This window comes from Alligator sinensis, unplaced genomic scaffold (assembly GCF_000455745.1).
Source record: "Alligator sinensis unplaced genomic scaffold, ASM45574v1 scaffold569_1, whole genome shotgun sequence".
Taxonomy (NCBI): Eukaryota; Metazoa; Chordata; order Crocodylia; family Alligatoridae; genus Alligator; species Alligator sinensis.
This window is the reverse complement of record NW_005841914.1, coordinates 1000301-1026559: the sequence shown is the minus strand read 5'-3', so window position 1 is coordinate 1026559 and position 26259 is coordinate 1000301. Positions and strand designations below refer to the sequence as shown.

The following is a 26259-nucleotide window of genomic DNA, read 5'->3' as shown; positions in this document are numbered from 1 at the left end:
GCCCTAAAATGTAAAAGAGAAGGGAGAAGAGAGAGGGACTGTCTGAGGCACAAGCCAAGTAGGTGCCCAACTCTCGTGGGAAGTTAATAGGATTTGGGTTTCTGCTGTCCCACAAGATGATCGAGGCCCTGTACAGACTGAATAGCACAGTAGCAATTGCTACGGGACCTGCAGAGAATGAGATTCTTTGCACAGGATTACTTTGAACAGCTCTCTAGCAGGCAGCTAGCTTTTTGCAGGCTGGTCCCGTGACAGGCTTATCTTTCTTCTGAGTCTATGGGGTTTGAGCATTAAACAAACTCCCATTTTCACCCTGGAAGGGGGAGGGGGAGTGCTAAAGAATCACATTCTCTGGCTCGAAGCCAGGAGACAATCCCATTTTCTTATACCGACCCCGAGTTATTTCAAATACTTTTTCCTCAATGGAAAATCCAGAGACAAATTCCCCTTCTGAAGATCTGCCTAAGGGTTTTTCCAGGTTCCCCCCCCCAATCTGATTTGCCGTCCTCTGAAAAGGTGGCCGAGTTGTAAACCCATGTGCAGTTACCAGGAGCTATTTAAAACTAGACTGAACTGGACAAGATGCTAACCATTTACTAGAGAAAGGACAATCTCCTACAGATTTGGATAGAGTGGGGGAAAATAGGTGTTTCCTCTTGCCCAGGTCTATAAATAGGAATATACCACGAACAATAAAAAAGTGCGTTTCTGTAACTCCGCAGAGACATTCCAACCTGCCCTGTTTGTCAACAGAGAAACCTGCCTCTCATTGAAATGTTCCTGCAGCCAATGGAGTGATTCAAAGATAATTGGGTGACTGCAGGTAAGTCACCTCCAGACAGGAAGGTATAAAAGACACCGGAGTAACAGAGGCAGGGCCACTCATACACAGACACAGGGAACTGCCAGAGATCACTCAACCTTCCCTTACCTGGCCGCTTGTCAAGAAACTACCAGGAAACTCAAATACTGACGGCTTACAAATAAAAGGGTCTATCCTCGGTGGAGGAGGCTCTTCAAGGAGAGAGAACAAGACTCTGAATATGCTTTTCTCCTGCTAAAACTGCACCCTGTACAGGTAATTATAGACTTTAAAAAACTCTTTTCTACATCTCATAACTCTGTGCATCAGTTGTTGCGAGTTAAGCACTGCTAGGGAATCGTATTGTAGAGCATAAATGGGGGGCTGTGTTTTCTTTGTTATAGTTTTATGGGCCGGAAGGACATTTTAAGAACTTTCTTAGTTGTTGGATCGCTTCAGCCTTTTTTTTTTTTCCCAGCAGCCTCAAATAGGCAAGTAGTTTTGAGTTTGAGTTTCTCCCCTTTTTACAGGTTATTTACTAAGGTGCAAAAGATTTCTGGGAAATTATTAAAAAAAGCCATTCTGAGCCGGTTTCTGAGCTGCGGGAAATAGATTTTCCTCTTTTAATGGGGATTGAATGCTGAGTTTATACCAGCTGAAGGTTGATCCCTCTATTTCAACACGGTGCATGAGCCCCCGTGGCACTGCAAAATAACCAAGCACTCCTATCCTATGTGCCACCCCTGGGGGCTTCCTGTTGGGCTCCATTTGTGTGCTCTGTAGTATTGAATAATTGGGTTCTGAATACTTATCACTTGTGTAGCAGCACCCTGTGAAGCCCTGTGCAAGGTGCTGTACAGACACATAAGTAACTATCCTTGCCCTGTAGACTTTAACGCTTAAAGCCAGAGGGAAAGAGAGGTGATTTGCTCAAGAACATATGTAGCAAGTCAATAGTAGAGTAAGAAATCGCCTTCAGATCTCTTGACTGCCGTCCAGAATCCTAGTCTGTACTCTATTGCCTTCCCCAGGAGAATCAGCATCCTTTCTGCCCATCTCGCATCACAGGCATGTTTCATCCAGCTGACTTTTGGTGCAAAGGGGTAGATGTTAACGGAGGGATGGATGCCTCTGAAAGAGCATCCTTCTTTCAGGCACGTGCACAGACACTGACTCTCCTTAAAATTTAGGGAAAACCAGAACAAGTTATAGGAATAATAAATGTGGGTTTTTTTCCAGTTTCCAACAAGGAGCCAGTGGGAATAGATTTTAAGAGGACTTCCAAATATTACAGGGAAGAGTTTTTTTTATCTGAAATCCATTTGGTGAATTCTGAATACAACTTTGATTAGAACTAGCAAGCAAATGGGACTGTCCGAATCCCTTGGGTTGATTTGGCATTTTCAGCTTTAAACACACTGGTTTTTATTAGTGTCCTCTGGGGTAACTGACTGGTAACAGATTATAAATCTCAATATCTTCAAGAGTTTAATTTACAATGCGGTTCCATGATAAAGCAGTGCCAGTTTCTGGATGCACTGGGTTATTTTTTAAATATGGTTATGGACTTTTCCTAAAAGGGAGCCCAAATGCCTTTGATGCAGGTAAAATAAACATGTCTTTATAAAAGTAGTAGCAGATTTGTACTGGGTTCGGGACATTTTATTACCACTCAAGAGCGTTGCGGTTGTTATTGAGTCTACAGTTACTTTTAGAAAGCCCTAATATGTTTTTTTTTGTTTTTGTTTTTTATAAGACTTTCTAGGCTTCAGGCTGTAACAGGTCACTCGGAGCTCACGGAGATTTCTCACACGCCAAAGCAAACACTTTCCTCTAATATTGATACCCGGGGAGGTCTCTCAGTCCTTCTGCCCCGGGACTGTGTGCATTGAAGCGTGCCCTGAACTCTGACAGTGAAGTGCAGCTGAAATGGCTGTGTTCACTGGATGGAGTTTTGCAAAATAAGCAAATTTTGTGTATTTTTTTCCCTTCAAAATCAGGGCTCCAGCTCAGACCCAAATGCACAAACTTATTGAAAATAAAACTAGGAGCCAGGCACGCTTCGGGTTTTGTACAGAACTTAGTGATGCCAGGATTTGCAGAAGAGCCTACTCGTCAGATGTTATCTGAGGCCACAGGATGACTTGTAGAGTCAAAAATGTACAAATTAACCTGTCCTAAGGGAGGGAGAGGGAGCTTTAAAGTAGGGGCCAAGTTCTGTTCTCATTGACACCAGGAAGTGCTCAGGTTTTGGCCCATGTGGGCATCATGTGGGCCCCTAAAACTAGTCCCAGCCTCAGCAAAATGGGTTGTAAAAGGGCAGTTTTATTTCCAGAACGTAGGAGTATGAGAGATGGGCACGTGCTCCTGGGAGGAAAACTCAGGCTCTTTGGCATCCGAAAATTAACAGCTTCAGACGAGCTCATCCTTGCCTGGGGCTGATGAGCCAGCTCTGGGCTGACTTGTATAATTAAGGCTGTGCTTCGAATGCTCCTGCTTTGACAGCCGAACAAGCAAAGGATCGGGCTCAGCCGGTTCGGTGACTTGTCCAAAATGAATGTTTCCCTTGGCATGCAACATGTCTTTTGACTAGGGAAGTCTCCATTTAAACACCCAAGCGTCACAGGACCAATGTTTGGCTGCTCTGTGTTGCTGTCCTACTGTCACGGGGTACAATTATTAGCATTCGAGTTCTTATTTTGAAATACATGACCCTGCGGTTGTAGCCCAGAACAGGAGGCCACATGTACACCAGGGTCCACCTGGGCAATGTGAGTGAATTTGCTAGTCCTCGGGCACAGACGGGGCAGGGTGAAGCATAAAGCACCGCAGTCTCGTGCAGCTCTGTGGGCAAGCTGGCACCCTGGTTCCTCCTGAGGACAAGGCAGAAGAGGCTTTCCTCTGGGAAAGCCATGGGGCGAGGAGGAAATAGCTGAACAAAAAATCCTCTCTGTTGCTCCCTCTTCCTCCCAAGGGAATTTCTCCAGGAAACTATTTCTTTTTGCCCTGTCATGGTTATAAGGAAGACAGTGTCATGCTGTTGGAGTGGAGGGAGTAGAGGACCAACTTGACTTTGCAAGGTTGCCCTGGGCTCCTATTGACTTGGCTTGGCCGCTGAAGGCACTTGGGACCCTACAGCAGACGGCCAAGGTGCACCATGCAGGCTCTGGGAGAACCAGGTGGCTTCACGCCTACCAGTTAGGCCCTATACGGCGTTGCAATCCACGACTAAAGCATTGCTGTCCATGCATTTCAAAGACGGGTTGTAGTCCCGGCCTCCTCAACTACTGAACACCTTTATCTATCCCTTAGGCTTTTGTACGGGTGCCTCCCAGATTAATAGGAGGTCGCTAGGTGACTTCATGGAGTCTTCTGCTCTTCTGCCTTCTCAGGTTTTGGGAAGCAACAGTTGGGGTAGGTTTTTTTTGGCTCTTTTTCTCCTCAGAGTCGCTGTCTGGGGAATCCGTAGCTATGAATACATACCATGGTGGCTGTGGTGAGCAGGATTTGGCCAGGCACTGGATCCCTGTGGGTAACCTCACACCTTTCTGGAAAAGACAACTTCTTCCCCTCTAGGAGGACTGTAGGCTTGGGATTGTGACTCCACCCTTTCCTACTTAACATGGATTTCACTCCTCCTAGCATTTCCAGCCATAGCTCTGGGCCTACTAACCACATCTGCTTGATGCTTGTCTGTCTTTTGCGGGGCCTGGGGAAAGTGCCGTGGCATTTAAGAGAGAGTTTGCACATGTGCTTTCTTTGTTTCCCTCCTCTGGAGTCTCACAGGGCTCTTTGTGCTTGCTCCCCAGGTTCGGTCATGTCGTGCTTCTCTCAGATGTGGCACACCGACGTGCCCGAGTCGCCCACCAGCCCTGTCCCCGCGTCGCCAAGCGAAATCCCCATCCCGCTCAGCCCTATCATCATCACCTCGCCCACAGAAGGCAAGAAGAAGCCCAGGTCCCCCACTGACAAGCCTGGGTCCCCGAAGCCGGCCTCCCCCAAGCCTACCTCGCCCATCGAGTGCTCCATCTGCTTCAACACCTACGACAACATCTTCAAGACCCCCAAGATGCTCCAGTGCTCCCACGTCTTCTGCCTGGAGTGCGTGGCCCGTTTGGCCACGGCACTTCCTCCAACCCAAGTCGAGGACCAGCTGCCTTGTCCCTTCTGCCGACAGCTGACCAACATCCCCCGCGAGGGCCCTCCGGCCCTCCAGACAAGCAAGGACCTGTTGGCCACCCTGCCTCCGGACCTCCAACACGAGAAAATGGTTTGGATGGAGGGCACCAAACTCTGCTGCCGGCAGTCCTCCCAAGACGACCCAGAAGACCCCAATGCATGCATCTCCCTCGATGTTGCCATGAGCAAGCCAGAGGTCCCTCAGACGCCGGATGAGGGCTTTGTGGGGAGGCTGTCCCGCTGCGACGTGTGTGACGACTGGAAGCGCGTCGTCCTCCTCTCAGCCTTGGTCATCATTCTGCTGTGCATCATCCTGTGGCCGGTTCAATGCGCCCTGAAAACCGGGAACCTCCGCTGCTTCACGAGGACTGTTACGTTCCCCAGGCCAAACATCCCCCAGTTTACATACACGACCACGCCAGCGCCTGGGACCGAGGTGCCCCTCCATCAATGAACCCACCAGTCTTTAAGGGCAGCTTCCTTGACGCAGCACTATCGAAGCGCCTCCAACTCAAATGTCACTCCAAGGCCTGTGCTTTTCTAACAGCGGTCTTCGTATCTACCGAAACAGTTCAGGTCTCCCGCTATGCAACTGCTCTGCCCGTGCACTTGGGGCCTCGGCTAAATGCGCAGTTCTTCCATCCCTGTACTGCTGCACACCTCTGCCAAAGCATTTGGAAATGAAGTGCTGTGTAAGGGGCAACACATAAAACCCCAGTGCCTAAATTTTTCCTTGATGTACTTGAGCCTTGAAAACGTGTTCAAGGTTTGATGGGGCAAGGGCATATATCTAGGCAGCAAACAGCAATGCAAGAGGGGTGCACGTGCCTCGTGCTGTGTCTCCGGAGAATATAGGCAGAGCTGGCAGGGAGCTGAGCTCCTTCCCTTTCAACTCATCGATGGACTGGAAGTGACAAAAAAGGGTATTTTCTTGAAAGCGAATGACTCTGAAGAGGCTTGCTGGATGAAAGGAGAACGTGTTGGCAGACCGAATATCAGCACTTGAAAAGAGCTTGGCAAGAATGTACATATGTCAGGGAGAATATTTAATTTTATACTCTGCGCTTTATTAAACATTTCAATTGTATTTCTGTTAGCATTATATTGTTGGAGGTGTCACTTCACTGCCTCTTCCTCTTCACAGTCAAACCTCTGATTTCTTTTCACTTTTCACTTTCCTTCTTTGAACTGAGTCCTGTTCTGCTGATGGGATGTAAGATTGCTCTGAAGATGTGAAAAAGAAAATGGTGATTTAAAAAAAAAAATTTTTTTTCCACCCGTCCTCACCCCAGACTCCAGGCTGTTTGACTTGAATTCAATCTTTATGTATTGTTGTGGGATTTCCCAAAAGAAGATTATTTTGGAAGAATCTTCTCCCCCGTTTATTTTTAATGCAAGCAAAGTCAGTGTTGAGTTGAGGGGTAAAAATTGGTTTAGGCATATTTTTACAGAGTGGAGGCTTTGCATTTGACAGGAAGAACTCTGCGTTTTCTAACGTGCAAAAAACCCCTTCAAAATGTCAGTGTTAACTGTTTAACTTAGCCACCGTTTCAAATTGTGTAAAATGTTTTTAAGATGGTACAAATGTGAGAGATTACTTCTTTGCTTTAATTTAAAAAAAGAAAAAAAAGTTTCTTTGTATAGCTTGGTTTTAAATGGCATCAGTATTAAGACACAGGCCAGTTGCTCACACTATATGTATATTTATTTAATGCAGCGGCTTCTTTCAGTGTTGCTTTGCCACGGCGTTCTTCATAAACAATAATGCTTTGCAACTCGTGATACGTGTTACTCCCAAGGCAGACAGCATCGTATGCAAGTACCAGATTTGTATGCAATAAATCTGTTTTATAGAATGACGGTGTCGGTAGTACTTCCTCCATAACATTTCTTTCTCCTAAGTGCTGTTTATAAGTGTTTATGTTTAAAAAAACTCTGCCCAGAGCAGATTTGAGTTGGATTTCCGAGGGTGAAAACAGATCTGGGCAAGCTCCATCACTCCCGGGCTTTGACTGGATCAATTAAAACTGACCCAAATGTGACGTCTGTTTTTGAGTATCTACGTGAGGACAGCCTGGGGAACGGCTGTATCTTTGCTTCCGGCAAAAGGATGCAAATAAAAGTAATCTGTAAATATTTGCACTTGGCCGCTAGCTTACTTTTGCACCTGCCCGTCTTTCGTGGCCCCAGAAGCTGTGTCGCGGAGAGCTCAGTGCTGCATCCACCTGCACGGAGGGGATGGAGAAACCTCTCTTTCCTTTTTTCTTCCTGCATGGGGGGAGGCGAGGGGGCTGCCAGATCTCCCACTCATCAATCTTCCCCCCGACTGAGGTATGAAGATGGCTTGTAACGAGAGTTAGGGCACGGTTTGCTAGGCAGCATTTCAGGAGGGTGTTATTCTCTCACGGGCTCCATTTGCAGCTCGGTGAATATGAAGGTGTCAAATGGTGGCCTTGCCTGTACCAGCCCCGGGACTGATGCGAGGAGGCTCTGGGTCTTCTAACACAGCTGCTGCCACGATCATTTGGCTTGGGGGAGAAGTTTTCTCCCATTGCCCTGTCCAGTTTCCTGCAAGTTTATTGCTGAAAAGCCTTCCTTCATGGTGCAAAAGCTGTTTGCGGGATTTTCCCCGCCTTTAAGGCGACTGACTTGTGCGAGGTAAAAGACAGCCGAGAGGACAAGTTTTAGTTCTGCCACAAAGCAAATTTCCTGAGGTCAACCCCAGGTGGAAGTGATATGGTACCCCAGTTTCAGACTGCCCTTTATCAATACCTACTTCCCAGTTGACCATGAAAGATGGGCCAAAGCTCTTGCTGAGATGGGCTCCTATATTGAAGCTGCTAGTTCATATTAGGGTGGCTATCATAGAGGACATTCAGGTTTTCTGCTACTCTGCCCTCTATTGATATGAACCCCGATGCCTTTATATCCCTATTTTTCTCTTCGAGGTGTCCGGTTTTGTATCAATAGAGGACAACCAGACTGTCCTCTATGATGGCCACCCTAGTTCACATGTAACCAAGTCTTATCTGGGCCTCGACACCAAGCTGGCCCGGGGCATAATAAAGAGCCCTAATATATAATATAATAAAGAGCTCTAATATTAGAGCCGGCAGGTTCATGGCACCTCCCTGCATCGTACCTTGCTTTCCGGGTCTCGGTTGCTCCCGCACATGCTTAAATTCATTTAAAAAAACATCAATAAAAGGAAAAATGCCTTTTTTATAATACTCAACATTTATTTAAAAGTGCAATAAAAATAAACAGTTTTCCTGTCCCTGCAACACATGACTGGAAATGCCAGTCGGTAAAAACAGCCCAGCGACATCACTGTGCTCCATGTTCAGCCCCTGCAGGTCTGTGGGGGGCAGAGCTCCCACGGGCAGTGCTCTTGCCCTGGACCAGATAAAAGGGGCAGCGAGTCCACTTATTTTCAGAGACAAGGAAAACCTGTTTTTTTCCCCCCTCCCCATTAAAATCTGCTCCATGCAAGGTCTCCAGGCTTAGGCACCGGCAGGCGGACCCCAGGCTCCTTGCAGAGCATTTTCCCGTCGCAAGGAGTCTCACAGAAAGGAGGTTCTTTGGTAGAGCGGCTTGCAATCCCAGGTCTCGGAGAGCAGGAAGGGGCGCCAGTCAAAACAGAGATGCATTTGACGGAGCTGGAATACTAATACTCCAAACTGAGAGAGCTTTTCTCTTTTTTTTCCCCCTCCTCCTTCGCTATTCTGTACAAATATTAAGCCGTCCCTGGAGCAGACCTATTTGGTATACACAGCGTTTGCCTCAGCACGTAGATATAGGGGAGGGGAAGCAGAGACAGGTCATACTGTGAGGCAGTGGGAGTGGGAATCGCAAGCGCCCGGCTCTAAGCCTGGGGCTCGGTTGAACAGCCTGCGGATGGGTGTGTAGGGGTAAGGCATTGCCCTTGAGTGATGGCTGAGCATACAGATGCATGACTCCTGACTACTTCTACCACCCGGAAGGGAGGATTTCATTTAGCTCAAGTGGTACATGCTGGCATAATTGAAGACTAAAGGTCTAATCCTGCTTCATCACTTGTCTGTCTTGCAACCTATCCAGGTGCTGTGCAGGCACTAGATGCTCTCTCGACACATGCAAAAGTCCATACACTAGTCCATCCCGTCAGCACACGGCAGTAGCATGGATTGCTCCTGGGGCTTTGGCAGAGCTGCACAGGACGGGAACAACCAAATGGTGGTGGTGGAGATTTAGTACAACTGCTACATAGACTGTTCCTGGGTCCAAGCTGGGCGCCCTGTCCCTCACGATGAACTTCACCTAGGCAAGCACTTCTGGCTTAGAGAGGACTGACCTTCTGAAGCCCGGAGGTATAGCAACACCCTTGCTGAATATACCCTTTACAGGCAAGCCCAGGGAAAGCTCCTAAACCAAGGAGTCATCTTCAGTTTTTACAAAACAATTTTTTTCTTGGTAAAAAAAAAAAAAATCTTAAATAAAAAAACAAATGAAAACGGAGCTTTCACGCCCTATGGACATATCCGGAGGCACTTGCGCATAAATATCAGCCTAAATGCTTTTCAGGAAGCTGAGAAGGTCTTTCATGGGAATAAGTTAGGTTGAGGCACGTTCCTAAGGTGTTTGCTTCACCTTCTTCAGTGGCCGGGGGAGCTGGGGCTGGCGTGCCCCACTGAAACCAAGGTACGTGAGAGAGGCCAAGGCTAAGGCAGGAAGGAGACGTTGTCTGCAGCGGCAGAACCGGGGAAGTGTGGACGTAAACATCGTAAATCCTGCAGCCCAAAATGAGAGGAGGAAAAAACAGGCGTCAAGTGGTGCATAATAGTGACACGCGCTTGTAGTAGGCACAGATGAGGAACTTCCCGGACAAGTAGGCTGTGCTTGCTAGCAGTCCATGCTAAGAGATTGGGCCATGATCTGAAAACTACCTGGCCTTCCAATGTTGGTGGTATTATTAAGCAGTTCCCCAAAAGAATTGTCTTGTTTAGAGAGAGTATTTTTTTCCCTCCCTCCTTCCCTAGAATCATAGAAAATGAGGGTTGGGAGGGACCTCAGGAGGTCGCATCTAGTCCAACCCCCTGCTCAAAGCAGGACCAGCCCCAACTACATCATCCCAGCCAAAGCTTTGTCTAGCTGGGTCTTAAAAACCTCCAAGGATGGAGATTCAACTACCTCTCTGGATCACCTGTTCCAGTGTTTTACTACCTTCCTAGCGAGAAAATTCTTCTGAATATCTAACCCCAGCTTCCCCGGCTGCAACTTGAGACCGTCGCTCCTTGTCCCTCCCCATACCATCACGGCTGAGCTAAGGGCAGCCAAAGAACTGCAGTGTTTTCAGGGCACGTTAAGCTGAAGATCATGGCTGCTTTTCCCAGTGTAGACGGGGGCCACAGAGAGAGCTACACATGCATCACATAAGACGCTGGATGTGGACTGGAATCAAGAGGATCCCTCCTCCACTACCACCCTCCGGTGGGGTTCGGTTGGTTGCTAGCTGCACTATGAACCGAAGGGAAGCATCCATACCTGCATGGCCTCCATCCAGCTTTCCTTCCAGTCCCTTTATCGCCCGGTGTTGCTCATTCCTGAAACCCTCGGGCTCTTGATGTTCAGGTTCTCATAGACTGTGCCTGGGTCATCGTCAACCCTGTGAAGAGAGATGAGCCCTTGCTGTGAGTAGTGCTGCTACTCTGGGTCCTTTCCAAAGAGATGGCTGCTTCGGGGGGCAATGGGAAAGGGGGTCACTTGAGCAAATTCCTCTGCCTTCCCCTTGTAACCTGTCTGAATGCAAGGCCTAGAACTACCTGCCTCCTCCATGTGCACCACATGCATTTGCATTTCACATCAGCTGTACCTCAGGCAGATTGAGCCCTCAGCATCCATCCAAGACCTGAGCTTTTGCCTACGTATGAATCGTATGTGCTGTGGAGAAGAACACGTCTGGCACTTCCCATATGCCTAAGAGCTAGAGCTGAGACACAACCTTGGGCTTTCTGGAGCAAGGAGCTGGATAGAAACCTGGATCCAATTCAGTTTTTGACAAATCAATCTTAGCATTCGGGAACTAGCCGATCCAAAAAAAATAAATTAAATTAAAAAATCCCACATCCAGACAACCTGAAATCCAGCCCAGAATTCATGAAACTGTGCAATGCTCAGCAGCTAGCAACTCGTTTTCTTTGGCTTCTTCCCAACACACATGCTCTCGTCCTGAGATTCACTGCCAGGTCCAGGCTCAACAGAAGCCAATAACTTGAATCAAAACCTCCAGAATTTGTAAAATTTAGAGACCAAAGAGTCGGCTCCGATCAGTGACTTGGAAACTTTCTGAAGCTAGTGAAGAATCCAGACTGGGCACAGTCACTTCAGGGCAGGGTCTGACCACTTCCTTAGTAATTTAATGAAGGGGAACAGCTCTGGAAACATCACCCATTCATTCCTTGCAATTAGGGTGGTAAAGTGGCCTCTCCTACCATCTGCTGCCCTCTAGTGCATCCTGCAGAGCCCCCGTCCCGGACGTGTTACTGGAGATGGACTCAAATTCCCCGATTCAGCTCTTGTTTCCCAAACTGTGGGAGTGATTTTGAAAGCAGGGTTTGGGGATGTCCTGATGCCAGGAGCATATCACGGCCTGTGCATTCACGGCCTCCGCTCATGCGCTGGGTATGTGCTGACAGGCGCCAGCTTTCTTATTGCCGCTGTCTGGTTGCAGTTGTTGGCCGCACGAGTGATGGGTATGAGTGTGTGTGAGAGACTAGTTTAGTTTGTTCCCAGCTCAGATGAGACTCGGGCTGGTGCCCAAGTGAGTCGGCATCCGTGCTACAGGTGGACTAGCACCTCTCCATGGGAGCAGCCAGCCCCCTGCTGCTGCCAAACCCTAGCCAAGTGCAATTTTACAGTCTTATCAAGGTGCTTCTGGAACTTTTGCAGCTAAAAGCCTCTGATATCCTATATCCATGTGCTCCCCCACCCTCTCATACCCCCAGACTTCACCCCTTAACTCTCTTTCTCTTTCTGTCCTCTCCCTCCATGTTCCTTTTAACCCCGTATCTCACTGCATGCCCCTCTACACGATCCTACTGTTACTCTACTGCTTTGCCTGCCTCTCCCATGGCTCAAGATGGATCTCCTTGGCAAGGCAAAAGAAAAAGCAGTTGATTAAATACTTGTAGGCTGGCTGCTCCCCTGTGTACTGCAGAAACAGAACACATCAACAGGGCAAGACATGACTGTATTTGCCTAATGCACCTGTGTAAGTACTGATCGTTCTCCTCTTTCTAAGTGCTCTAAGAGGAGCATTAAGATGCGGGAAGAGCCGGTGGGGTGAAAATTGCCAACGACCAGGACTATGTTCATTGTGCTCCCTGTTGGACAACCACAGGGTTGGAAGGGACCTCAAGGGTCATTACAGTCCAACCCCTTGCACCGATGCAGGGTTGGCTGCTCCTAAACCATCCCACACACAGGCCCACCCTGCCTGTTCCTGATAGACTCCCATGAAGAAGATCCCACAACTTTCCCATGGGGATTACTCCACTGTCCTGCTGCTCTGACAGTCGGGGAGTTTTTCCTGAGATTTGATTTTACATCTGCTTTGCTGCAGAGCTCAACTCATTGCCTCGTGTCTTGTCCAAAGGAGAATGTCATCTTTCTCCTGACAGCCACTGACATATCCGAGACCTGTGGTCAGGAATTCCCCTTCCACCTCCCCACGGCCATGCTCTTTTTCTCCCAATGAAGCAAACTTAGTTCTTAGCAACTTTCCTCATACACCAGCCTCTTATTCATCTTCACTATCTGGTGTTTTTCCAGTCTCTCTGCATCGCCCTTACAATTAAGCGCTTAAAAACTGGACACGCAACTGCAGCTGAGGCCTCATCAGCACAGAATGGTAATCCTATTGATACCTCTTAAAACACACACAACTTACGCAGACCGGGCTCGGGGTGAGGGGGGCTGTGCCTTGGCTCTGCCTTTTTCCATTGGTGAATATCCGATATTCAGGTAGTCTCGCTCTTTTGCCTTACTCCTCTGCAAGAGAGAAGACAAGTTAGGTAGGCAAGGAGGAAGGGTGGCTACAAGCAGCCAGAGTATGTTTTGGGAAGCTGGCTGGCCCGCTGCAAACACCAGACCAAGTAGAGAAGGTGCATTTCATGGAAAAGTGAAAATCAGCATGCCATGAAATTGCCATGTCGTGGACATTTCAACTGCTCTGCCACTGAACAAAGAGCAGCCCAAACCAGCCTGCTTGGATTCACAGTCTGTCGGGATTTATGGCAGGAGACCCATTCACACTCTTGAAGCAGAGTGAGTTTCATTCTGGATTTGCCCTTGATGCATTCAATGCCGGGGCTTGGATCCTCCCTGTGACTTCCAGGAGTCTTCATTCACACTGAGGAGCTAAGTTCAAGACACGTCTTGATATTAATACAGTTCCCTGGGTACACCCAGCATTGCTGCTCTTTCACAGGACCCACCTGCTCCTCTTCTAGCCTCTTCTGCTCTGCCTCAATGTACTGCTGCACTGCCATGTAAACGAATTTGTACTGCGCCTCGGTCTGCACCATGCCAGAGCGCTGCCGGCGCACCATCTGGATGGTCTTGGGGATGTCTATGTCGCAGTCCAACCCTGCAAGGATCAGAAATGGAGTGAGATTTCAGAGGGGGTGATGGGGACAGCCCTGTTCTGTTGCCAAACCCGGGCCTTCCTGTGCCGGATGATTTTGTGGAACAGCAGATGACATGAGGATGAGCTGTTACGGAAAAGGATTTAATGTAGATCCCCTTGTCTAGGAACACAGGACAAGCACTGGGGGGCTGAGACCAACCCCTTGTCACAACCATGTCACACAAACCCTCCCCATAGGGACATGGCTCTATCCTGAGGACCTGGTGGAGAACTCTCTCCTGGGCTGAGCATTTCAGAGGATGGGAGATGATTCCCCGTGACCTTCCAGAGGCGACTTAACTACTTTCTATAGAGCCCTGCAGGGTTCATCTATATTGTATGCACAAAGGAAGTGGGTCCTAAAGGAGATGCTCGGGTTGAAATCCTGGCCCCCCTGAATCCCCCAAACCCATATACTTTGGTGGGGCTGGGATACTGCCCTGTGCTTCATCCACAACTTGTTCCTTGCTCATGTGCTTGTCTGGGGAGGGGAAGATTTCTTCCTCCAGGGATGCAGAGCTGAGCCTCCTCTAGTAGAGGAGGACCTTCCAAGTGTGGGAAGGTGTCTCCCTCATCCCTCCTGCTACTCTTAGATCAAAGCCCAAGGGCAGTCTGGACTCACTGAGCTGGAGACCTTCAGGCTCTTTGCATCCCTAGAAGGAATGGGTTAGACTGTCTGCTTTTTTCAGTGGGCCAGCTGGGGCAAAGGAATACCAACAGCCATGGAGCAGATCCTTATTCATACCTTGTCTGTGAATAATGTCCACCAGAATATCGATCACGATGATGGTGCCCGTGCGTCCTATTCCAGCACTGGGTTGGGGGAAGAGGGAGAGAGGTCAGTGTGGGAAGATTCACAATATGTCCCTCACCCTGAGATGATGAGCCAGGGCTATGTGTGCCCTCCACCTGCACACCTGGCTCATCAAGGCTGACATTTGTAACACCCACCATAAAAACAAGACTTGCCCAAAGCAGAGCCCTTTAGAGAGGCATCATAGGCTCATCGGAGCATTCAACTAGGAGCCAGGAGCTCCTGAGTGCTGGACCTAGCTCTAATACTCGTGCTATGCCTCAGTTTGCCCATCCATTAAAGTCATATAGGAGGGTTACATATTTAGCACTATGCTCCGGGAAGAAGGAAGCTTATTGCAAGGCCTGAAGAAGCAGCTTAATGTCGTTTACCTCCACTGACCACAAGCTGCTCATATGTGCAACAACCACCAGCCCCATCTTGACTGGGGAGAAACCAGAGGAAGCCAAGGCTCTCGGGCACGTACCTGCAGTGCACGACGATCGGCCCGGTGTCTGGAATGCTTCGCTGTGCTCGGTTCACTTGGTCCAGAAAGCTGAGAACCCCCCCTGGCTCATTGGGCACGCCGTGGTCTGGCCAGCTGAAGTATTGGTAATGCTTGACCAGGCGGGGATGTTCATGCTGCAGGGAGGAGAGCCCAGGCCCGTGGTGAGAACTCACTGCATGCTACAGGCTCATACTGAAGGCACCTGGGCCCCTTTCAGTAATTTTTCTGTCTGGATGGTCTTATATGGGACTTACCTGTCCTCTTCCCCCCCACAAATTCCCCAGTCAGTCTGGAAACCCACTTTCTATTCAGATGGAAAGCAAACATCTTCATTTCTCTGCTGCACAGCCCCCATTCTGCTCAGTTTTCCATGGTCTCCCCACAGCCATGTGTCCTCTGCTGTCCATAATTTTCCTTTCTGTACCTATATTCTGACTGGGACACCATGCCCCACCACACACGCTGCCAGTTAGACCTTCCCAGCTGGCTGATGGCCGCTGATTTGAGGCCAGAGTTTGGCTTAGGGACATGCTGTGTCCTTTTACACAGCAAAGCAGGCAAATAAGAAGGCACCGATGCATGCGAGGCTGGGTTCAAGGAGGCTGTTCCTCCCAATGTTAAATGCTCCCGATGCTCATGACTTCCCCAGGACTCTATGCAAAGCCAAATTATGAGAAGTGTCACCCACCATGACAGCAGCTCAGGAAGCCTACAGTGAGCCAGTGCCCAGCAGGCTCTAAACAGCCAAAGAATGCCAGAGCTGTCATCATTGGAGTGATTCAATAAAATAAGATGAAATATTTATATACCAGCAGCACACAGTCCCAAGGGGACAAGCTGGCTCCCTCCCATGCTTTACCCAAGGCAAGCCCAGCAGTGGTCCCTGCCAGCCTGGCAAATAGGATGACCCTGAGGCATCTCACCCTGTCTGTCCGCGAGATCTCCAGCTCCCGGAGATAGTAGCCCTGGGCTTCACGTTCGCTCACGTTTTCCACACAGATGTGGCCGTACTCTTTGGTGCAGTTCTTGTCCGGCCAGTAACGGTAGCATTTATTCTGGGGGGACACAAAGGAACTGGGGTCATTATTCAGGACTGGTGAGGTGGCTGGAAACCCAATGACACTTGACTGTACTGTTGAGTATTAAGGACACCACTTCTAACACAGCACCCCCAAGCAGGTTGTGGGTAGTGAGGCCTGAACGAAAGAGCCCTCGTCCTTCTGGATGTGCTCGGGTCCCTCCTCTCAGTCATGGAGTGCAGGCAACTCGGCTTCCACTAACAAGAAACGAAGCAGCGCATGGGGTGGGGTTGTATTTCCACTTCTATGGATCTGAACAGAGAATAACAGAAGCCCATGCTGGAGAAGAATGATGTGTTACTCTACGGGTCTCTTGGCTCTGGTGAGGATCCTGGTGTGGGAATGCACCACTCAACCACATGAAACGTGCATGGGTTTCAGACTATGACCCTGCATCTCAGTTGGCAAGTACCTGGCACATCGAAAGGGAGGCTGAGAGCTGCCCAAGGTCATACAGCAGCAGAGGGAGGAAGTGAACCCAGGCATTCTGCTCCCATTTCCCCAGCTGTAAAGCATCACCCTAATCTCTTCAGCAGAAAGTCTGATCAACCAAAGTCCAATGGGAACGGCCATGCCTTTGCAGGAGGGTAAATAATCCAGAGCATCATCTGGGTGGAACTGCTGGCTCCTAGCAGGGCTCCCACACAAGGCCTTCATGCCAGTGTAGAAACATGATATAAAGAGAGAGAGAGACCACATCCAGATGGAGCACTGCTAGTGCAAACTAGACCTCGGTCACCTCTCATCAGTGGCAGCAATCTGCTAAATGGCTTTCTTGGTAATCTACCGTATTACTTTATCCCTCCACCTCTGTCTGCATTATGGAAATTTATGTAGGTGAATCTCAGCCAGGTTGTAGAACCGTAGCTCATCCCTCATCCAGCTGCCTGCAACCCACCACCCTACACATGCTCTCTGGGTTTGTTGGATGAAATGCAAAGTTTCCCTTCTCTTTCCCATCAGCAGTGACTGTACAGTGCCTGGATCATGAGGGCTGGCCATAAATATTTATGGTATGGCATTGGCTGGGAAGAGCAGAACGTCACGCTTCTTTCACGAGCAGCGCAATGGAGAGACAATGGCATGCGAAGTAGGTAGGGAGAGAGGTCAATGCAATATTGGTGCTGGCAAAAATGATACTGGAGTGTTTTGCCTTGGTCAAGGCAAGAGCAGCATCCTGCCTTCTCGATCCTCAATCCTAGGGACTTCTCTTCCCTACAAAAAAAAATAATTCAGCTTCCCTGGCAGAGTTCAATTGCACGAGGGAGAATTGTGATATTTCAGCAGTATTATGGGTAAGTAGATGCAGCTGCCATACAGGGCAACATAGGCAAGTTAACAACCTTTGCACTGTTTGCCCTTCAAGTTCTTAGTGATTGCTCGGGCTCCCAAAAAGCCAATAGTAATTAGACCAGATCATTTACAGCAACAGGGCTTTGTTACCTGCCATTGCAGGCGACCTCTGAGAGAGGCTGAATGCCTATGAGGAAACGATCCCTGTATTTGCTTTGACAGCAGCGATGCAAGAGTGTAGGAGATGCTGACCAAGCTCAGGGTCTAGGGCAGTGGGTTGATGCAGAGCCCCTTAAATTTGAGAGCACTGGGTTCATGCCAAGGCTGAAATGTGTGTCTTCTCTCCAAGCAGAATTTGTCACAATTAGCTGCAGCTGCTTAGGGCTCCAGACAGGACTGGGCTGGGTAAGTCTGGGGTGCGTGCTGCAGGACAAGAGGGAGGTGTGGGTGTTCATTGTGCAGCGCGAGGGTCTCTCTTTCCCGGCAGCTCCACACCTGGCTTCCGCAGCCCTTAGCTTGTGCTTTGCTTGCATTGCACCACTAGCTGGTCCCCATCACAAGGTGCCAAGTCTATGCATCACCCAGAAGGGCCTGGTGAAGGAGAGTAATAGGAAAGCACTTGGGGGGCCTGTGGCTTCACATACAAGAACTGCACTTCTGGCTGATGAGCTGGTGACACTCACCCTGCCTCGTTCCACTTCCTTAGTCGTCATGACAATGACGTGGGTATTCTCCTGGTACACCATGGCCCAGAAGTCGTTCACTGTGGTCTGCAGGCAGCCCTGGGTGGCGATGTACACCTTGCAGTGCTCTGAGTTCCTTCCATCTTCGAGAATGCTCTATGGAGACGGCAGCGACAGAAATATGGGTATGACTGCTGACTGCTCGGGGCTTCACTATAGCAGTTCTTGGGCAGAGAGGAGCGGGGGTCCCAAAGGAGGCAGCAACCTGAAGGGTTCAAGCCCTTCCAAAGGCATCTGCCCCCTGATGCTGCAGAACTCCTTCTACACGTCAGTCTGGAATCATTCAGCCTCTAAATACCTGATGCTTAGTCTCAAATGTGACTCCCTCCCTAGCAGGTCTGTGGTGGGTCTGGTTGCAATCTGCTCCCTGGCAAGCTAAGACCACGAGGCTGCTTAGAGGGGTCTGGCTGAACCAGAGCAGAAAGTGAGTGATCCCATCGCTCTGCAAAGGCTGGGTGTGTCTATGCCTGAGCGGCTCCACCAGGCTTCATATTGGTTTCAGCTCACAGGTGACAATGAGTTTGATCTTGCAGGCAGCCTCTGGAAAGAGCAAGCCTGTTCAGTGCAACCGGCTCAGGGAGGAGGGATTTTGCTGGAAGAGTTGTGTGGGGTCAGGCAGGACAGGGTGACTGCTAGAAGTAGCCCAGCCTCCGAGCAGCCTGAGTGCCAGCAATTTAAAACAGAGCCAAGTGCTCCTGTTCTCCACATCAGTCACCCTGATCCTCCCCGTGTCTGTCTCCTAAAATGACTTCACTGTGGCCACTGTATCTCCTCTGAGCAATGGGAAAAAGTGCTGCAGGTCCCATTCTGAAGACACCATTTCCCTTTGTGATGTCTCCCCACCTGCCCACAGGTACAGTTGCTGCAGGCTGAGGGAGACTGACTTAATCCTAAGACATCACCCCTTTCTTCCTCCACACTCACCTTGATGTAGTTGGCGTTGATGTAGTCAGACCCCGGCACACTCTCATCCACCTCTCGGAGCGCCACCCGGGTGGTATCAACTGGATGGGAACAGATACCACGTTGAAGGGGTTGCCCCAGCCATACACGCATGAACATGACTGCTGCACGTCGGGACACGGGAATTCACCTGCAGGGGCTCCCAGCACTGGGCGTGAGAGCTCTACTGAGCAGGTCAGCACATGACCAGCTGCGTATGTTAGGCTACTTTCCACTCGGGGGATGCTGTGGGTGAAACTTCCCCGTGTCCCACCTCCCTAGTGATGCTCAACAGGAGGCTCTTCCACCAGGCCTGGGATATGCCACAAACCCCATAATTTAGGCCAAGACACCATGGTGAGGAGCAGCATCATATAACCTGAGATGGACAGATCCAGGTTTCCTGTGGAGGGTGGTTTAGCTCTGGTTTCATGCAATTTCCTCCCCGCTCCCAAATTCGATATGGCATTTGCCCAATTCCTAAGCAGATGATTCACTGGGGAACATCCCATAGGTTCAAGCTTCTCCCAGCACCACAGTGCAGTCCCAGCCACCAAAGGTGACTCGACCCCTGGAAAGTTGTGGAGGACAGAGAAATGACAGCCAGCGTCTCCTTACAGGGCAGGATGTTCTTGTAGCGGTTCTTGGCTTTGTTCTCCAGGCGCTGTCCTTCCTTCCTGGGGTAGAGAAGCTTGCACTCCTGCTGCTGCAGCATCTGGGGAGAAGGGGACACACGAATGGGCAGTGACATGGAGACACCGGTGCCCCCAGATGCCACGGAGGGAAGCAGAGATGTCCACTGGAAAGGGGGAGGGAGAAGGTACCAGGAGGGAGCTCCCTGAGAGACAGCCTCCGGATATACAGGATAAGTTAGGACCCCAATGGGTTGCTCAAACAGCCTTCACAGTGGAAGAAGCTCCAACTGCAGGACACTTCAAACCTCAGCTGCAAGGAGGGGAATTAGGAGGGAACATCCTTGGTTGGGGGAAAAACCAGGGTAGGCTGTCAGCAGGTGCTCGCTCACAAGCAAGAGCCCTGCCTCATGGACAGGGAGAGGGGAAGAGCTCCGGTACCTCAAACTCCTCCCAAAACCCTTGCTTGGCCTTCTCGCTGTGATCTGCCATTTTGTTCAGCTCCTTCACTCTGTTTTCGATGTTGGCCGCATTGATGCGCGTGGCGTTAAACGGCTGAAAGGCAAGAGGGTGCACAGTGGGGGAACGCATGTCAAAGCAGGGAGGGAGGGGGAAATGCCTGCCTCTCCCACGATGGTCCCCATGTTTTAAAGTAAGATCCTCCACCCTTCAGCTTTAGATTGACCCTGCAGTTATCATGCTGGCCTGGCTGCCCTTGGATGGGTAATGGCTATTGGAACTAAATCCTTGATTACTGGATCTTAACATTGGAGACTGTGCTATTGCAGGTTTAAAGAAATAAGCCCAGGCTTGGTTGTTCAGATTAGGTCAGTGATTCTCAGCCAAGGTACCGGGACATCCTTTGAAGGGTGCTGGAGGAAATGAGGAGATAAGCAGATAAGGGCAGGTTCAGGTTCTCCCTGCTTGACCGCTCCCCTGCTCCCACTGTCTGGCCCCTCTGCAAGGAGGTCAGCATTGTAATTAATAAGTCAGTTTTTGACATAGGGTGCTGCTCAATTCACAAAAGCTATGGACAGGTGCTTTGAGTCTAACAAGGGGTGCCTAAAAAGGTTGGGAACCACTGGACTAGGTCAAGAAATGCCTATAGGCCAGGTGAGAGAGACATGAAGCTATGCCGTGTCAGCGCGGCAATCGCTGGGGCAATGCTTGTTCATGCAGCAGGCTGCAGGTAGAGGTGGAGTTTGTGCACGCCGAGCCTGTGGCGTGTCAGGCTGGTCTGGCCCTCACCTGTTTCAGATGAACCACAGCTCCGGATTTCTCCACCATGGGGTTCTTCTTGTAGTGCTCCACCAGGTCCGTGAGCGTGTCGAACCTTTCGCCTCCTCCAACGTCGTACTTCCCATCCAGCTGTGGGAGGAAGGGGGTGATGGTCAGGGTGATCACCCTGGGGCTGATTCAGCTCCTCTTGAAGTGGGCTAGGCTCTCCCCACCCAGCTCTCATGGGAACTGGATGGGGCAAGCAAGAAGCACCTGGTTTTCCCCTTCTTAAGAGGAAGCTTGGGGTTTCCCACCTGGTAGCGGATCATCACGTGAGTCACTCGAGGCTTCCGGTCACCCGTCTCCATCTTCTCTTCGTTGGTCAGCACTGATAAGACAAAGTCTCCTGGTTTGCTCTGGCTTTCCCGTACCAGAAAGCTCCCTGGCTTGCCTTTCTCAGTCAAGAGCTTCTCTGCCTCCTTGCCCGTCAGGTGTCCGTGGTACCACCTAGTCAACAGGGAGGGAGATCAGGGTGGTGGGGGCAGGTTCACAGACACAGCAGCCCTCAGAGGACAGCCAAATGTCTGATTTCCCCTCCCCTCTATGGTGTGATGGTGACTCAGTTGCTACTAAAACATTTCCTCTGCTCACTGGAAACCAGGCCAAAATCTCACCCAGCTTCTGCCAGTCAAACATGAGACTTGGAGCAGGGAGAACGGAGATGAGAAAAGGTTAAGAGGTGTCACCCACTCTGCCCAAACCCAGAAACAAGCCTCTTGGGCAAAGTGAGGAGGCCACATCTGTAGACCTGAACTGCCTGTGTGTCCTTGGCAGTCACGGGACATGGTCTTCAGAGTCCCATCCCCACTACATATTTGCCCCAGTTGCATTTCTCCGTCAGTGCTTCAGCGGATGTCAGGGCTTGCTTTGCTCCTCTGGGCTAAGGTGAAATGGCAGCCGCAGCCTCAAAGCACACAGCACTTTAATAGACTAGTCCGTCCCTCACCTTGGGAATCGGACTCCATTTCATTTGCAGGTGAAATCATTTTGGCAGAGCTCATTAGGGAAGCTCTGTATTTAAAGCCAAGTGCACAGCTAGCAGTCTGCAGCCTGGGAAAGCGCACACCTGGAGGAAGGAGGTCAGGAGCGAGGTGCATTGCTTGCACTGTACGTTGGTGTGCGAGCCTGTGCAGCGCCAGCCCTGCTGCTCCGTTAGCAGTGTCCGGCCCAGGAAATGCCCCTCTGGATCTGACGGACACAAATAACTGCTGTGGCTTCTGGTTCCTGCTGCGCTGAGAGTTGGGAATGATAGCTAAGCCCCGTCGGCTTTGAGATGCTGCAATCAATCCGGTGCCTGGAGGGCTGGTGTGAGCTGCTCACTGTTCCACGCCGTCTCCAGTAGATGGCAGCTGCAATATGCTCTGGGCAGCGGGTAGGCAAGATTAATTAAAGGAGAGATTGTGCTGAAATGGCACTTTCATCTGTGGAACCTCTGGCTCTATACCCTGGTGTCTGTTAGGTTACCTAGTAAATGAGAAGTATCGCTGAGAAGTAACTCAGTTCCTCCCAGCTGCTACTTCTCCATCACAGCCACTGAGCTATGCTGCCTTTGTTCCTGGACTACAGCTTTAGTTACTGCATGTGAACTCGAGCTTTGAGAGCAGGCAGCTGAGACAATGGCATTGCAAAAAGGACCGATGGCCTCCAGAGTTAAGGTTCTGGCCTGGGGATTAAGAGATTGGGCTGGGTTCCCGGCTCCAGCGCAGAATGCCCCGTGTGACCTGGACCCACTCATTTCATCTTCCTCTGCATCAGGTGTCCGTCTGGAAAGTGGGAAAGAGAGTGTACAGCCTCCCAGCCTGGAGGCATGTCTTCCTGGCAGTCAGCGAGACACCTGGACTAGCTTGCCTGGGGCTGGCTCAGGAACTGGCAGTCACGTTGCACAGCTGCACAGACCTCCGGGTGGGCCGATCCAGCCTGTAACAGAGGTGGGCTCTGAAACCCGAGCCGAGCTCCATCCTGCCATAGCTTGATTGTGACTGGTACCCAGCATCTCATCCAGTTAGACACTGAGAGCAGCTTCCCCCCAACCTGGGGCATTTCCTCCTCGCGCTAGGTTAGTAGTTTTGGGCGAATGCCTTGTGGGCCCCTCTTGGACAAGGCTGCCTCATGGCCTGCAAGCCGAGCTGCCAGGAATTCAGAGAGCTCAAAATAATCTTCCTGGGACGATGCAACGGCATCACGTCATGTCTCGGCAGCTCTGTCCCAGAGGACGGAGTTTGCAGAGGGGCGGCATGTGAGGACGCATCTTCTAGACGGCCTGCTCTGGGAGATGCTTGAAGAGCAAATGGCTTTGTGCGGGCTGCAGATGGGATCCGGGCTGCCTGTCTGCGTGGGTTTTGTTACCAGGGGAAGTGATGGAAAGACAGTGCTCAGGGAGAGCGGGCTGGGTACTTCACATGGCCCTCAGCATTGCTCTGCGTCCCTCCTACCAGTGTCTACTAGAGTGTTCCTGCCACTCTGCCAGCCCGCAAGTCCAGTCCAAGACACGCTCCGTGCCCCCGTGATGCTGTCCCTCAATCCTGGCCCTTGGCTAAGCTCCCCACACACAGCCCTGCCCCTTGTATGTCAAGCTCTGGCCCCCCACTTTCCTAACACGGCAGTGATGACTGATTTGATTAGGCGCTGGCACGGAGCAGAAACCTTTTCCAGCCAGAGTGGAAATCAATGGGCAGGGTGGTTCCACTTTTCCAGGGTTTTGGCTGGCGTGAACTACTGATGCTTTTCACACTGCAATCTGGAATGTGCAAATAAACCTTCCTAGCACATGAGCTGAAGGGACTTCCCTGCCCCTGGGCTGGGGCGACTCACATGATCGGGCTGAGGGAGCAGCTCTGCTCCATTTCAGGAAGTGAGACTGCAGCACCGGCTGACTGTAGCTGCTAAAGTTAGAGTCACTAGGATCCTTCCGGGGCATCTCTGCCTGCCTGCCCATGTCTTCGCCTTTCCAGTCCAGGCTTGTCAGCTTCCAGTGGGCATGTGACGCTGGGGAAGTCCAGGAGGTAGAAATCTGACCGCAAGGCCCCCGGGGGTGGGAGGGTCACCAGCAAGGACTTGAGGAAGCAACTGGAGGCCATAGGAGGTGAGTTAAAATTACTCCAGTCAGTTAAAGAGATCCTCACTAAGGGCGGCTGCTAATTTGGAGCTCAGCACCCTTGCAAGCAGGTGGCAGGGGACCCCGCACCCTCCTGTGTTGCTACACAGGAAAGAAACCAGGCTGGCTGGGACAGGGGAGGGACAATCAGATGCCAATAATGAGTAACATGACCCACAAGTGCCCGACTTCAGGCTTGGTCCCAAACCTGGCACAAGTCTGACCCCAGGCAGTGAGCAAGCCTCGACAGGGTGATGGATGGAGATCTGCCCTTGCAAGCACACGGAGACCTGCGTGGGAGCGTGTAGATGTGGGGCTATGAGCTCACCTCTCCGAGGTAGGGTCCTGGCAGTTCAGAGGGTACTTGAGCTCGATGACATTGCTGTTCTTCTCCCGCAGCAGCCCCTGCTGCTCCGTGTAGTACTGCACCAGCTCCGCGAGCGTGGCAAACTTCTCCCCTCCATACAGGTCGTAGTAGTCGCCGGTATTTTGGATCTTAATGTGCGTCACCTCGTCGTTCCGCCTGGCGTGGGGGGTGAAGGAAGAGGGTAAAACACTGTAAGCATCACAGCTCAGGAATCAGGAGCTGGAGAGTTCAATGCCCCACCACCCTGCCAGGATTCAGACCTAATGCAAGCAACAATAAGGACACTTAGCTCCTGGTGGGCACTTTCCACAGACCCAGCCCTTTCACCTCCCAAAAACATTTTACTGCCTTCTCCTTTGCACTCAGAGCTAATTCTGCTGACTAGTCAGAAACCCTTGCCTGCCAGTGAGATCTAGATATGTAGCCCCTTCCAGTCTTCTGCCCTGGGCAGTACCTAGTTGAATTGTGCGACAGGCTAACTCAGAGGTTCTCAACTTTTTCACACTTGAGGCACCCCTCAAGAGACCCAAGGCACTCCTTGATGGACTTGAAGCACCCCTCAAGAAATGCCAGCTCTTAATTTCCACTTGTTTTTTTTGACTAGAGAAAAAGAAAAGAGCGACTCTTCTGTTGCAAAAGAACTCGGAAAGACAGCAACAGCTCCGGATGTTTTTAACAGTATGGATCCCTGTCTGAAAACTCTGGGTTTGTCTTGTGAATCGTGTTTGTACACCTAACAGCACTGACACCGCGACACCCTTGACAGGATCTCATGGCACCCTGGTTGAGAATCACTGGTGTAGGTCATTGTGATGATAACTACCTCTGTTTTGCAGATGGGGGAAACAAAGGCACAGGAAAAGAGGTGTGATGCCCAGATTCATATCCCCAGCAACACTGGCAGATCCAAACATATCCTGCCCCTTTGCCCTTCTCTCGATTTACAGCACTGAAAGAGTTAATGGCTTTTGCTGTGCTCCTGGTCCTCATAAGTGTGTGTGCATGCGTGTGTGTGTTATCAGCTTGTTCCAAGAGCCCCTCAGCCCTCATAAAACCCAGCCTGCTCCTTCAGAAGCCCTCGCTAACCTTTCTGAGAGGCAGGCTAATTGCATTTTAAATGCACTTAGCAGCCTCCCTGCTGAGCTCAGGCGCAGTGGCTGGAAGCCCATCGCTTGATGGACGAGCTGGGCTGGAGAGATTTTAAAAATCCAGTAGAGAAAGAGAAGCTCACCAGCATAGTGTGGCTCCCAGCCCACTCCATTTGTTGCCAAAGCAACCACTACAGCGAGATGGAGGAGCCTGGGGAGCTATGAGGGATGGCGGAAGAGTCACTGGGCTCAGATGGGACAGGCTGCAATGTGCACTGCAACCCAGGCACGAAGCTCACTGAAGCCAGTGGCAGGGTTGCCTCCCGTAAGCTACTCCCAAAACAGTGTGAGTGTGGGCACATGGGCATATACCACAGGTCTATACCCAAAGTGATTCAAACTTGCAGCAGCCTGAGCTCAGGTTTGCACTTTTGATGATCTGGTATCATTACAGGTGCAGACAGAAGTGCAGCTCCCCAGTGTAATTCATAGCGCTTTGCAGGAAGCACTATGAGTTACAGCGATCCCCTGGACCTAACAGACACTTGCTGTTGGGTTCATGGCACTGGGGGACTCAGCTGCAATTTGGAGTGGGCGCAGGTCTGCAGCTGCTTTCCCCTCCCCTTCCAGCCCCAGTTCTGTCTTTCAAATGGGCGGGGAGGGAACAGAGGGAGTTTGGTCTAGGGTTTTTTTAGCCAACTCTGGAGGGTGGGGCAGCTGGATTGGAGCCCCCCAACCTTGGAGGGGGCTCCAATCCACTCACCCCATCCTCCAGTGCCAGCTGATAAAAACCCAG

General features: G+C 50.6%; 2 protein-coding genes across 3 annotated transcripts in view; one reads left to right on the top strand and one right to left on the bottom strand.

Annotated features, from left to right (window-relative positions):
- The first annotated feature begins 706 nt into the window (after positions 1–706).
- On the top strand, positions 707–6958 carry RNF223 (ring finger protein 223). 2 transcript variants are annotated; one of them, XM_025198149.1, is made up of 3 exons: positions 707–1078; positions 4115–4216; positions 4612–6958. In XM_025198149.1, the coding sequence occupies exons 2-3, from the start codon at positions 4165–4167 to the stop codon at positions 5433–5435; spliced, it is 876 nt and encodes a 291-aa protein (XP_025053934.1). In that variant the 5' UTR covers positions 707–1078; positions 4115–4164; the 3' UTR covers positions 5436–6958. The 2 variants fall into 2 exon arrangements, with proteins under 2 accessions (XP_025053934.1, XP_006018868.1); XM_006018806.2 differs by lacking the exon at positions 4115–4216.
- Positions 6959–8204: 1246 nt separating this feature from the next.
- Positions 8205–26259, bottom strand: part of LOC102386995 (tyrosine-protein phosphatase non-receptor type 11-like) — a 60924-nt gene continuing 42869 nt past the window's right edge. The window contains exons 3-16 of the mRNA XM_025198142.1: positions 24337–24531; positions 21169–21361; positions 20885–21004; positions 20078–20191; positions 19623–19719; positions 18987–19066; positions 18003–18158; positions 15871–16002; positions 14927–15081; positions 14392–14459; positions 13456–13607; positions 12909–13009; positions 10505–10625; positions 8205–9750 (exon numbers count right to left, since the gene is read on the bottom strand). Coding sequence (XP_025053927.1) covers positions 10541–10625; positions 12909–13009; positions 13456–13607; positions 14392–14459; positions 14927–15081; positions 15871–16002; positions 18003–18158; positions 18987–19066; positions 19623–19719; positions 20078–20191; positions 20885–21004; positions 21169–21361; positions 24337–24531 — 1648 coding nt within the window. The 3' untranslated portion in view covers positions 8205–9750; positions 10505–10540. The remainder of the gene's footprint in view (positions 9751–10504; positions 10626–12908; positions 13010–13455; positions 13608–14391; positions 14460–14926; positions 15082–15870; positions 16003–18002; positions 18159–18986; positions 19067–19622; positions 19720–20077; positions 20192–20884; positions 21005–21168; positions 21362–24336; positions 24532–26259) is intronic.

What these genes read in the sequence shown, in the direction of transcription:
- RNF223 (XM_025198149.1), top strand. Translation starts at nt 4,165, where the DNA reads ATGGAGTCTTCTGCTCTTCTGCCTTCTCAGGTTTTGGGAAGCAACAGT. An exon ending in TTTGGGAAGCAACAGTTGGG is followed by an intron (nt 4,217 to 4,611) that starts GTAGGTTTTTTT and finishes CTTGCTCCCCAG; the next exon opens with GTTCGGTCATGTCGTGCTTC.